Source organism: Amblyomma maculatum, chromosome 3 (genome assembly GCF_055883805.1).
Source record: "Amblyomma maculatum isolate TAMU_Amacu chromosome 3, ASM5588380v1, whole genome shotgun sequence".
Taxonomy (NCBI): domain Eukaryota; kingdom Metazoa; phylum Arthropoda; class Arachnida; order Ixodida; family Ixodidae; genus Amblyomma; species Amblyomma maculatum.
Window position 1 is genome coordinate 76018183 of NC_139346.1, and position 12519 is coordinate 76030701.

At 45.7% G+C, this 12519-nt stretch overlaps 1 protein-coding gene across 5 annotated transcripts in view; it reads right to left on the reverse strand.

The window, feature by feature from the left end:
• LOC146195009 (cationic amino acid transporter 3-like) overlaps positions 1 to 12519 on the reverse strand; it is a 114124-nt gene that overhangs the window by 35756 nt on the left and 65849 nt on the right. For all 5 annotated transcript variants that reach the window (XM_084597620.1, XM_084597619.1, XM_084597618.1 and 2 more), the window contains one exon: positions 8370 to 8527. In XM_084597620.1, coding sequence (XP_084453746.1) covers positions 8370 to 8527 — 158 coding nt within the window. The remainder of the gene's footprint in view (positions 1 to 8369; positions 8528 to 12519) is intronic.

The window sequence follows — 12519 nt, forward strand, 5'->3', positions numbered from 1 at the left end:
GCGTTTCTTTGGTTGCTTTCGCCCGAACTTGTGCAAAGAGCGGTACTTCTTCGCGCCTGGCATGACTCTCGCGTTGCACTAGCGTGGTCGGCAGAAAGACAAAATGGCGTCACTGGGAGTCCGCATTTCAGGGCTAGCTTGCCGGAACCAACCAAACGACGCCATTTTGATCACGTGCCTTAACCGGCCAATAGTAGCGCGCGCTGCATGCTATCTTTTTGTTTGTTTTTTATGGGGAAGGCGGAGCGCACAGGGTTGCTTTCCGAAAGAAAACATAAGCCGAAAGCGCGCGCTTTCGAACGAGACCAAAATCGCCGCGGTGGAGCGCGTAGTTCTCATGCGCCGGGCGATCGAAATTGGGTGTCGTTTGTCCACAATTTAAAGGGCAGTGGGTGTGGTACTGCATTTTTTAATCGCTATAACTTCATAAATACGCGGGGTATAAGGATGAAAATTTGCGTGCAGATGCGGAATGGTGCGAGGAATACGAAAATGAAAAAATTGAAAATCCGATTTTCAGGCCGATTTTCGGTGCCAAAGAGCCGTGTCCCCCCTTAAGGAACATGGGTCTTTCGTACCAAAAAATCACTCTTTAGAAAATGTGATTTTCAAAATCAGTACCTCTTTAACAACCTATCTGATAAGTTTTTCATCTCTAGAATCAGCATTTTAGTCACAGTGCCAATTTATATAACCAATCTCGCCCGAACTTGGACCAAAAACGACCCCCGAAACAACCACTTTCCGCGAAGCGTAGCTTCCATTTCATGTGCGGCACCAGAGCTATCTTAGTCTCATTCGAAAGAGCCGCCTTTCGTCTTCAAATTGCCGCCTCTGCTGCTTCCATTTGACCATTGGTTGCATAAAAAATAGCAAGAAAGAAAACGTGGCATTCACAATCCCATTGGCTAAATTTAGAGGTTCATGTGACTGCAGGGCGTCACCGCATTGACGGAACTGGCTGGTGGCATCCGATGAACGCCCGAGCCGCGGGGAGACTGTGGAAACATGACGCCAGTCAAGCTTGGTTCCAAACTGAGAGATGCATTCACGGCAAGAATTTAGGAAAAAAGAGAAAAATATAGTTCATTAGGTGATGCCCCTGCCTCAATTATGTACGCTCAGGCCGACAAAAATGTTGCACCGAACGATCGAGCATACGAGCCTGAAGTAGGCCTAGCGTGTTCCCCAGCACAGGAGACTGCTACTGCAAGCGGTCGCACCCGCCGTGACGCTGTGATACTACAGGCAGCACATGGGCAGAAAGATAAGCTCAAAACAGAAAATCTTGAACTCGCGGCAACTCCAGCAACGAACCGGTAGTCTGATTGCTTATGTGATGAGGACGGCAGTGTGGCGGGCAGTCTGCTTGGCGAGGCAGACTGCCTGCCCCGCTGCCGTTTATGATTGTCAGATGTAAACTGTTTGCCGAGACTGGCCAAGCATAAAACACGCGCAATATTCGCATTAATAAAAGGTGAGCGCGAATAAGAAATCCCCGCAAAACATTCTCCAGTGCGTAAACTGCAGGGACACATCGTCTTCATAGAGCTCGCTGTGCGTTTTGCGCCAATCAGATCATGTTCATAGCCCTTAGTGAATGCGCTTGCTTCCCGTCCAATGCAGAGCACAGGGAAGCAGCAAACAGCTCCAAATGACTTTTTTTTTTTCTAGAATGAACGTTCCTCACCGCGGTTTTGTTGCCAGAATATGGCAAAACCACGTATGTGAAAAAAGGAAAAAGATAATAGTTGCTGGCTGCATGTGACTCACGCAGCCGAAAAAGTGACAACTGAATGTGTTGCAACTCCCAATCAAACGAAAGAGGCGACACTTGGACGTTGGAAAGCAAAGAGACTACATCCCTGACGGTTTCTAGCCATTTTAAATTGTAAATGTGTGCATTACATCAGTAAATGTCCGTTAAATATTCCCCCTTTTCTTTTTTGCTCTTTTCTAAAAACATGCATTGTTGACCACTTGCAGCTCTGCGGCCTCAATATCTCGGCACTCAAAGCACACAGAGCTTAATTTTTTTTGCAATGGGAAGCTCGATGTATACTGTGTGAAATATTGGAAACAGATTTTTTTTGTTTTTGAAAGTTAAAATTAATTATTTTGATGAGTTTACTCTCACTTGGCACACACGCTTTGTACACTAAAATTAATGATTAATTATTAATAAGGCTGCAAAATGAGTGCTAATTAACACACCAGGAAACTGCTCCCAACATTTTATTCTCTCTTCTGGTATCTACTCATGCCCTAATTTCAAGTATTTGACAAACTATTATTTCAGAATTTAGGCCTTAAACAATGGAAGTTGATTATTAATTACAGTAGACTCGATAAATGGAAATCGGTTAAATGAAACAGACGCTTAAACAGAACAAACTCATCAGAGTTGGTTGGTTTTCTAACAACGCAATGTAAAAAAAATCTCGTTAATCAGAACTCAAGTTTTTCGACCATCGCATAAACGTAACCGAAAGCAAACTCGAAACCAAAACTAGTTGGGCAATTGCAGCGCCATCGCAGTGCGCATCACTGTCCCCCTCCCCCTCAACCTCCCCAACCTCCTGGCAGTTTCGGCAGTTTCGGGTTTTCTCCCACAGTGCGCTGCGTCGCTGCTTGTTGTCGCGGTGTGCGTGCTGTTCCGTATTCAGTTAGGCCTAGGCCTCAGAACCTTTGTTCGGTGTCGTAGCGACATTTCGTCGCGAAGTCAGGATCCGATGGCTACGCAGAAACGACAGCACAATGCGCTTTCACTGGAAAAGAAGATGGATATCATCAATGACTTCGAGAGTGGTCGCTTTACTAAAACGGCGCTTGCGACGAAGTACAGCGTCCCGAAGAGCAGCCTGACAAGAATCCTCCAAGACAAGGACAAGCTGCGGGCGGCATTCGAAACGTCATGCTTTGGTCCCCAGTGAAAAAGACTACGAGCGGCTGACCACGAGGATCTGGAGAAGTGCCTCGTGCTTTGGCTACGAAGGGCCCGCAGCGAAAACATCCCCATTAGCTGACCACTCATTCGTGCTAAAGAAGAATTCGCTCTCCAGCTCGGCATTGAGGGCTTTTCATGCAGCGACGGGTGGCTGACTAGGTTTAAAGCCCGGAATGGTATAGTGTTCTGTGCCATTTCAGGGGAAGCTGCCGCTGCCAATACGACGGCATGCGGAGAGTGGAAAGCAAGACGGCTGCCCGAAAATCATTTTTCAGCAGCCATTAAAATTAAATCGCAGTTCCCACTACCCTACCAGAAGAAGAGTAAGCGGTCCGTTTTTTTTTTAATATTCCTGTACTCTGAGAAAAAAAAAATGTTCGCTGTGTACTTTTTGCAGTAAAGTTCTTGCCCACTGTATACTGTTCTCCTTATTACAGAAATTTTACATTTCGGGATTCACTTCCGTGGAAATCACAAACTGTGCGCCTGCCTGTCGTGTCTGCGGAAGCTGATTGCGCAATGCTGAACCCATTCTCTCGGTAACCGGAACTCCTGATAAACAGAACATATTTTCCCGGTCCCTTGAGGTTTCGTTTAACGAGAGTACACTGTATCTTGTCGTGCAGTGCATACCCCGTGGTCAGTGCCACAGCGAGTCAATCCAATTGCCAACAGCTGTCTCATTGACTTTTTTTGCCTTCTACACAAACAGTTTTGCAAACAAGCCCATGCCTTTCTTTAAAGAGATGCGGCCCCCCTCCGCACGTTTGAAAATCATCGACGTCAAGAGAAAGTGCAATGTCGTCGGCTTTCTCTCGCAGTACTTTGTCGTCCGCGTTGACGCCGGCAGCAGTCACACGTACGTCAGCAGTCACACGTACAGCAGCACTTACACACAAAACCACGTACGTCATTCTTCAAAATGATGTATGGGGCTAGTCCTAGCTGGTTCGCCAAATCAAGTTTTTCTAGAAGTTTTCATCAACCATCTTCAAAGTTTAGAGCTTTCCTTTAAAGAAAGGGCCTTCTGCTTCCGCGATGTGTTGAATTTGAACGATCCGCGTCTTCGGCACACACTTATCGATGTCCGGTCACGCCGTCGTCATTTTAGCACAATGCGAAGCATTCACTTCAGCAGGCCAACAGCAAACGGAGGGATGTATCAGCAGAGGCAGAGGGGGAGCGGTGAAGAGGGAGGAGGTGCACTCCTCTCAGCTGCACGTGTTTACTCGCGTGCGTGGGTGGTTGTGCCGGTCACGCATTCGTATCATCCATGCAAACTTGAAAAACTGTTCAGATAATCCCAAATTTTAACATACTCTGTACAATGTAGACCGTCTGGGACACATGAAATTTGTATCATCCCGAAATTAGAATCAGCCGTAATCGCATCATCAAGATTCTACTGTATCTCCACCAGCAACGTCACAGCAGCTAAATCAGGTACCCTAATAAGCTTCATTATGAAAATGGGCCCCCTATATATGATTAGTGCATATAACAGAAGGGGGGGGGGGGGGGGAGTTAAGCTTTCGAGAAGTGTGCAACGAGTCCTTTTGCACGAATCTTACAGCAAAGATTTTGCTAGCTTCAAAAATCTGTCTGAGTAGTCTTGCTCAAAGCATGGTGCACACTGATGGCCTTTTGAGGGTTTGAGGGTTGTGTCGCACACTGGTGAGTGGAAATCACTTCATTTCAGTTTCAAATTAAGCTTGCTGCTGCGAGACACGCTTACGTTGTGTCCACACACTAAAAAAAATGTAGAATGTTGGCTTTCCTTGCTGTCACAAAGCAGAAAAAAACAGATTGAAATTTAGGGTGCTAGTGTAGCAGTCAATGATGATGCTGGCAATTATTGTGAAGCTGCAAATTCCGTGCTGACCTGTTTCGCAAAGCGCATTCTTCAGCGAGCATAGACAACTTATTGGGAGTATGGGGCGCAAAAATTTGTTTGTTATATCCGATGTTCGTTATAAAAGTGCGCACCTAAATTTTTGTAAATATGTTTGCTAAACGAAAAAAATGCGCACTAATATGGACAACACAAAGGTGTGAAAATACACAATTTTTAAAATTAAAAGCTAGGTGTAAGCATGAAATTTCGCTTTTAGTTCCGTGTTGGAAAGCGAAAAATGAATACTAAGAACAGATGTTGTCTCCGCGCACAATTTGCGCGACGGACCCAGCGGACTTTGGGAGCGTAGAGCGCGGGCATGGATTGGCCGCAGTGGTAGAGGCACGGCAGGGGCTCACGCCATGACGAGGCAATGGTGATGACATGCCTGTCACATGCCTGTCAGCCGTTGCATGGCCGGACTCAAGCAGCGACTGTGGTGACACTCGAGTCTGGCCATGGCCATTCATGACCTCAGAGACCACCGTGTGCGGAGGTATGATCTCGGAGGCCATGGGCCATTGGTGCTAGTTTTTGACGCCGGTGCTAGATGACGCCGCACGCGAATACGCAGGAGATTTAAACACACTTCAGCAGCGCGGCTCGACTGCGGCCGTGGCCGTTCATGATCCCCGGGATCACCGTGCACAGGGATGTGATCTCAGTGGCCATAAGCCGTTGGCAGTAGTTTTCGTTGCCGCCACCAAATAATGCGGCACACGAATGTGCGTGCGATTCGATAGATTGAAAAATTGCGTTTCTTTGTTTTTTCCAGCTCCTTTACGCATTTTTTGCAGCTTTAATGCAACAAAACTGCTTCGCAATAGCTGAACTAGCGTCAAGTTTTGAAATTTTTCTTTCGCAATACAAAAAGAACTCCCATAAAAATAAACCACAGACCAACCAAACTGATTTTAGTTTGTTTTATACAAACTTGTACAAGGTTTTATGGTGCAAAAGCAACTATGACTATCATGCGCCAAGCATAATGCCAGATGTCTTGATACAGCTATCATTGACTTAAAGAATTGGTTTTCTTGAGAAGCACAATAACGTGCAAAAATCGACAATTGCTTGTTTCCCTAAAATCAAATCTGGAGCTGGAGGAAATGGGTTGGGTTGATTATAGTGAAATATTTTTTTTTCTCAGTTCAAGTTTTGTTCGTGTGATTAAAACGTGATTTACATGAGCTCATCATGCCACATTTCACACACGTTTGTCTTCCTTGTGCATGATGCGTAAGTGCGTGATGTGTGAGTGTCCTGTACATAGAAGACATAACAAAAGCACTAAAAAAAACATATTTCGGACCAAAATAGATGGCAGATGGGTAGCTTCCCTTTCAGAAAGGCCCCATTAATGAAGCAGTGAACTAAAATCAACCCACTAAGGCTGCTGCACGCTTATATTAGTTTTAGTATACTACATGCAGCATGTAAAGACATCACTTGGATCTTTTCATTCCCACAAAGAATGCAAAGTGTCTCTGAATGAGACCTTTTGGCTTGAAAACAAGCCTCACAGCGAGGCTGACAGAAGGATCTTTACTGTTTCGTACACTGTTGTGGAAGCCCATGACGTCGTACCATCGTTCTGCTTTAACGGGACCACTTCCGTGATTACAAAATTACTCCCTCGTGCAAATCATTCGGTGCACGTGCACGGGAAGCTAGCCGAGCGTCTGTCCACAATTATTCACCACGCGAGAAATGTGGCGCTCCCGTTGCGGGACTAAACTTGAAGTTTTGTTCAAAGAATCCAGTGCTAGCATGAGCATAAGCTCAAGAAGAGTTACACTAGGACTTGCGTAAAAATGCACTGCCTGCCATCGTGAACAGGCGTTTACTGCTTGCACGGTTAGGCATAACAACTAGGGGCATGTGAATACGGTCTAGCCAACTTATGACTCTGAAGGTCACGCAGATTGTGTTTGTGCATGCCCGAAAGTTTGAACAAAGTGGGCTTCACCTAATGCAGCCAAAATGAACAATACCAAAAAATATGGCGTTAATCTCTATAACGGCCTTCCGGGGTGACGCAGTGGTTATGGTGCTCGACTACTGTTCCCAAGGATGCGGGATCGAATCCTGGTCTCGGCGGCTGCTTTTCGATGGAGGCGAAATGCAAGACGCCCGTATGCTGTGCGATGTCAGTGCAAGTTAAAGAACCCCAGGTGGTCGAAATTTCCGAAGTCCTCCACTACGGCGTCTCTCATAGCCTGAGTCGCTTTGGGACGTTAAACCCCTCCATGTCAAACCAAACCAATCTCTATAACAATCAACTCTAAACATCTGTTTCTTCAAAACAGACCATATTAAGCAGTTTCCTAGGCTCCTCAGCCCAGTCGTGTGCTTGCAAAACAGCTTGCTAGCTGCCAACAACCTACTTTTTTTGACACGATCCTTCCAGTAGGAACTGTGGAAAACTAGAGTTGCATAGACCTATGCACAAGGCCGCAAGCCGAATTCTAGTTTGAATGGGCACGCAATGCAGGTTACTCGGTTAGGTGGGGTATAGATAACCTTAACCATTGCTGCAACTGAAGTTAGGTTTGGCCCAGTCGGTTAAAGTTCCTAGAGAATACAGCAGAAAAAATAAGATATGTAGACAGTTCAGGCATTGTCCCGTCTACTGTGCCATCCCAGTCTTTTTTTCTGCATTAGCCATTGCCCTTTTAAGTTATGTACACATACTTTAGGTACACAACCACTTTCCAACCCCTTTGATTTCGATATATCTGGTGTTGACTATGAAGACACGGCTGTTGTAAAGGCTGTTGTAAATCTTCAGTTTACAACAGCTTTTTGGCGCACACAGGCAAGAGAGGGCTTAAGTGTGTTACATAACATCATGAATGCAAAAGTAATACCCCTTTTTTTTTCATACACTGCTGTTTATTAAAAATTTATGAAATTCACGGAAAATTCATCGCATATCTGCCGAACCTAAACTGCTTTCCAATGTGATCTTTATCAATATGTATGGCTTTGCACCAACAATGAACAAGGGAATGCGTTTTTACTGTGTACCAGCATTTTTTTCCTTCGCAGCAGCAACTGGGTGAAAATGCACACTCTCACGGCAGCCCGAAAACACAAAAGAAGCAACTGGCAAATTTGGCTGGACTGCACCGAGTCTTTCTTACAGTACTAGCCTATGAAAGTCTATGTAATAAAGCTTATTTAATTAATATGATTTCCCTCCCTTGCTTAACGCCTGGCTGCCCTCACAGGTACAGGAGACTGCGTTGGTGACGAAAAAAATGAAACTGGCATGCAGCAAAGATCAGTTTGCATTCACTGCTGTGATATGTGGAAGAGCATTTGTGTATATAGTTTTAGCAACCTGTGCTGATATCTGAAATTATCCAGCAATATGCTACTCAATCTGCAACCACATTTTTATTTTCTATATTCATTTTAAAACCAAAAAAATTCGACACTCATGCAACATCTCTACAATTTTCCCACCATGAACAAGACAAGACTAACAAGACAGATGCGAAACCTGCGAGTGACCAGACTCACCGAGGACTAAAGTGAGGACCTTGACGAGGAGTGCAGTGGCCTCCGTGGGACTGGAGAGGCGATCCAAGTTGAACAATGTTGCGGCAATTCCCTGTTGCCAGCATTTCTGCTCCATGGCGTCAGATCGATCACCATCAGCCGGCTGAGCGACGTCATACCTGAAAGCCAAAGTCATGGCTCAGTCCATGCAACCTCAACAGATGGTGTTGTAATTGTTTTCTACGTACAAGCTTCGGTAGCAAATGCCGTAACGAGAGTTACAAACGTTTCAAGTTAGCCTGAGAGTACAGCGCCATTTTTCCTTACACGGGATACCCTCAAATGCGTCGAAATTTCACCTGAATTCAGTCATTTGTGCCCACACAGTTAAAACCACTGCCCTGTCCTAACTGTGGCCACTCTACTCCTGAAATTCTCCCAATACCATCTCCCTAACTGCCTCTCTGAAACTCTAATTTCAAATCAGAACTTAAAGCGTGTTTTGATGCCTCCTGAATATAGGGCTACGCAAAACACCTTCAAGCTCATTAAAGCAGTGAAAGTACGCCCCCCCCCCCCCCCCCCCCCCCCCCCTCTACTGGTTATGCACAATAACCTGAAATCCCCTGCTTCAACTCATCTATGCTACAATGTGTCCCCCTGATGAGCTGCAGCATCATGTCACCTGTGACAAATAGCGTGAAACCAGCGCATATTTTAATGCAACAATGTTATTGGCCCTGCCCACTTTCCAGAATACAGTCCGTGTTGGACTCACGAGTCTGCCTTTAGTAGGCAGTTATTGGTAGGTTATTGGTTGCATGATGTCACAAGAACAAGCTGCAACTCCTCCTCCTATCCTATCTCCTTTGAGATAGGGATTGAATCCTGTAGGAGACTTAGATCCCAATATCCAAAAAGAGATTTACATCATGTCGGATGGTCTTTCACGTTATGCAGTATCTTACAACTTCTAGCTAATGAGTATGTGCGAGATAATAGAAGGGATTAGCGATGATCAGTGATGCACACAGGAAAAGGTCCTCAAAGGGAGCCTTAATGCTGCACGTTAATATCCTTAAAGGCAGACCTTAAGTGTCCCCCGAATGTTCGTGCTACTACTCGCATACTACCTGTGTCATGGCCACAAAGACCACATAATGAAACAAAATGTGAAATTCTCTCCACCTGTTGAAGGAAATTTTAAGTATGCTCAATTTTCAAATTTCAAGTGAATAAAATCACCTTTCAGGTCAGCAAGTAAGCTGTGTCAATAAAGATGCTCCTTTTTTTTCTTTTCAACACTGTGACTGTTGTAGTGTCTTCATATTAAGAGGAGTAATCATTGAATTAAGAACAGTATGTCCCAACTGGTTTGGCTTGTTTAGTCCCAGAGAGATTCTGGCCACCTAACCATCCAATTTCAACCCCCTAAGGTCCTTTGACATGCACCAAACAAGTGTACATGGGTGCCTTGCTTCTCGCCTCCATCAAAGTGTGACAGCCCCAGCTGGATTCAAATCTGGGTCCTCTGTCTGAGTAGTCCAGTGCCCTAACCACGGCACCATCATAAGGGGCAGAATGTAACTACTACTTGCTAACACATGCTCGTCAAATCCTCAGTGCATGCGTTGTCCATGTAAACACACCGAAATATCCATTCCGGCTAAAAGGGCACACTGAGGAGACTGCTCAGAACTTGCCCGTCTCTTACCCATTGGCTAAGCAATACTGTAAAAACAAGCATATAATATAGACCCGCATATAATAGGAGGTTCAATTTCACAATAGCGAAAACAGTGGGAAAAGAGTTTTCACCAGTGTATAACGCGAGTAAAGAAATATCAACAGCTGCAATTTCACAGTTACTCCGCAAGGTGTACGTCCGTGCTTTAGCACCCGACGCCAACCCACAACAGGCAACAAATAGTGCCACGCACAGTCATGTGCCAGAGCTAGTTTGCTTCCCTTTTCGCGCTGCCAACACACTCGATCAGAGGATTTCATAGAGCGCGAGAAGAAGAGCAGTTCACATTTGCACCGACACCTGCAGAAGCCACAAAGCCCTACGCTTGTTTTAAACTGGTAAGCTGCTTCCAGCTCCAACGCGTGATAACAGCGCATCAGCTGCCGATTAACATGTGCCGCGCTCACGCCTGTTCGTGCTTAGCACTACATGCGGTGGGTGCGTCCCAGAACTGTTTTTGGATTCACTGTTTTCGCTATCATTGTAGTCTGGTGTATCGTATCTCTAAATATGTTTCTCGAAAGCGTGACCACGGGACTACCAGTCAAACATCCACGATTCAGCTATACGGCATGGTCAGCATTGCTGGAGAAGCTCACGAGGGGCCCGTGAGAGATCCATGACAGACCCGTGAGAGACCTATGAGAGACCTGTGCAAAATTCTGAATGCTGATTTCACCATTCCTACATCGTGTGAGGTGCGATCAACCTGCTTCTGGTCGCGGCTGCGTTGCGAGCGGTACAGTTATGCCGTAGTTGCGAGGGGCGCAGTGCCAGTGTGGGGAAACTGAAACTATCAGGACAATTAACAGACACCAGTGCTAGATGGTGCCTCCTCTCGCTGGAAGCCTGATGCTGATAGCGTTGAATAATAATGATATCGAAACTGCAAATTTAGGCCGAAATTTGTTGAGATCTGCAAAAAATTACAGGAGGAAATTTGACACAAAAATATTAGTAAAAAATCCTGCATTATACGCGTGTTTTTAGAGTATTTATCTCGTTGCCTCCATGCAATCCAACACAAAGACATGCCAAAATTCCTATTTCGATAAGCCACTGGCACCAGAGAAAATTCACCAGACTGCCGTCAAGCTGAAGCATCAGGAGTCTTGTGGAGGCCTTTACGCTCCACTGCCTTTGGTGCAGCAGCAGCAGCAGCTGTTATTATATTAGGCATCAACAAGAGGTTTCTGCAGTGCAACGATCACAGTTCTGAACTAGTGCGAGCTAGTTCGCTTGTTGGAAAAATGCCACTGGCCAATGCAAGCTACGTTAAAGAAAAATGAGGCATGTATCCATGACTGGTTTCAGAAAGTGTTTGCCCCAAGAAAAAAAGTATGCCACGTAGGAAGGCTTTACACTTGGCTGTTTGCAATCCACTTCCCCAGATAACGTAAAAAGCTAACTGATTCAAATACTTCATGCAATCTGCTGGAGTGTTTTTCCTAGTTGTGTCAAACTTAGAACAAAGCTCAGACTGATACTTGAGTGGAGGTATGCAAACACAGCACAATGTAAGCTATGCAAACCTTCTCTGGATGTTAAGCATTTCACCGGTGTACCAACACAACGGGTCACGGTGATACAACAGTTGGAAGAGACAGAAATCCAATGTGTGATGTTAGCACAACCACCAGGTTGTCGAAATTTCTCGATACCTCCACTACGACAATCCTCAGAGTTTCCCAAGTCTGTTTGAGATGTAACCAAATGCAAACCTCCCATGCTCTCTCTCGCAGCCACTCACACACTCGCACAGTCACAGACTCACTAGCTCGCTTGCTCACTCGAATGCAGTTGATCTCGCATATACAGTCAAACCCGGATATATTGAACCCGGGTGTATCGAATTTTGGTTATATCAAACTCGCGGAATATCCCCTTGAAAATCCCATGTAAAAGTATAGGAAAGCCGCGTCATATATCGAACTCAATTTCACCAGTCATTCGATATATCGAACTACACACCACGCACTGGAAAGTGTGCCTTCCCCAAAGACAATTGCATCACCCTCGGCCTTTTGCCGCGTGACATTTTCAAGCCACGCGCAGAAGGAATGAGAGGGGGACAGTTCGGCGACGGCTGGTCTAGGGCAGCGCCACGCCCATTCCCCAAAGGCACACATTTGCGGTTATCGTTTCCCACGCGCCAGCACGTGACGTTTGCAAGTCATGTGCGTGATTGAGCCAGAGAGAAGCGCAAGAGTGTGACCATTCTTTTGCCGAACTATCTCTCTCCTTCCTCTCTCCAGGCCTTTGTTCGCAGTAGCACGCATGTGCCAAGTCAGCTCAGCCCGTTTTCAGACAGAACGTCGGACGCTTTCTCCAGCGTGTGTTGCAAACCCTCTGCGCACGGCGGCTAACGTGGCTATGACGCCTGCGGACGTTAAGAAGCAGCAGATCTCTCTCTCTCTTTTTTAT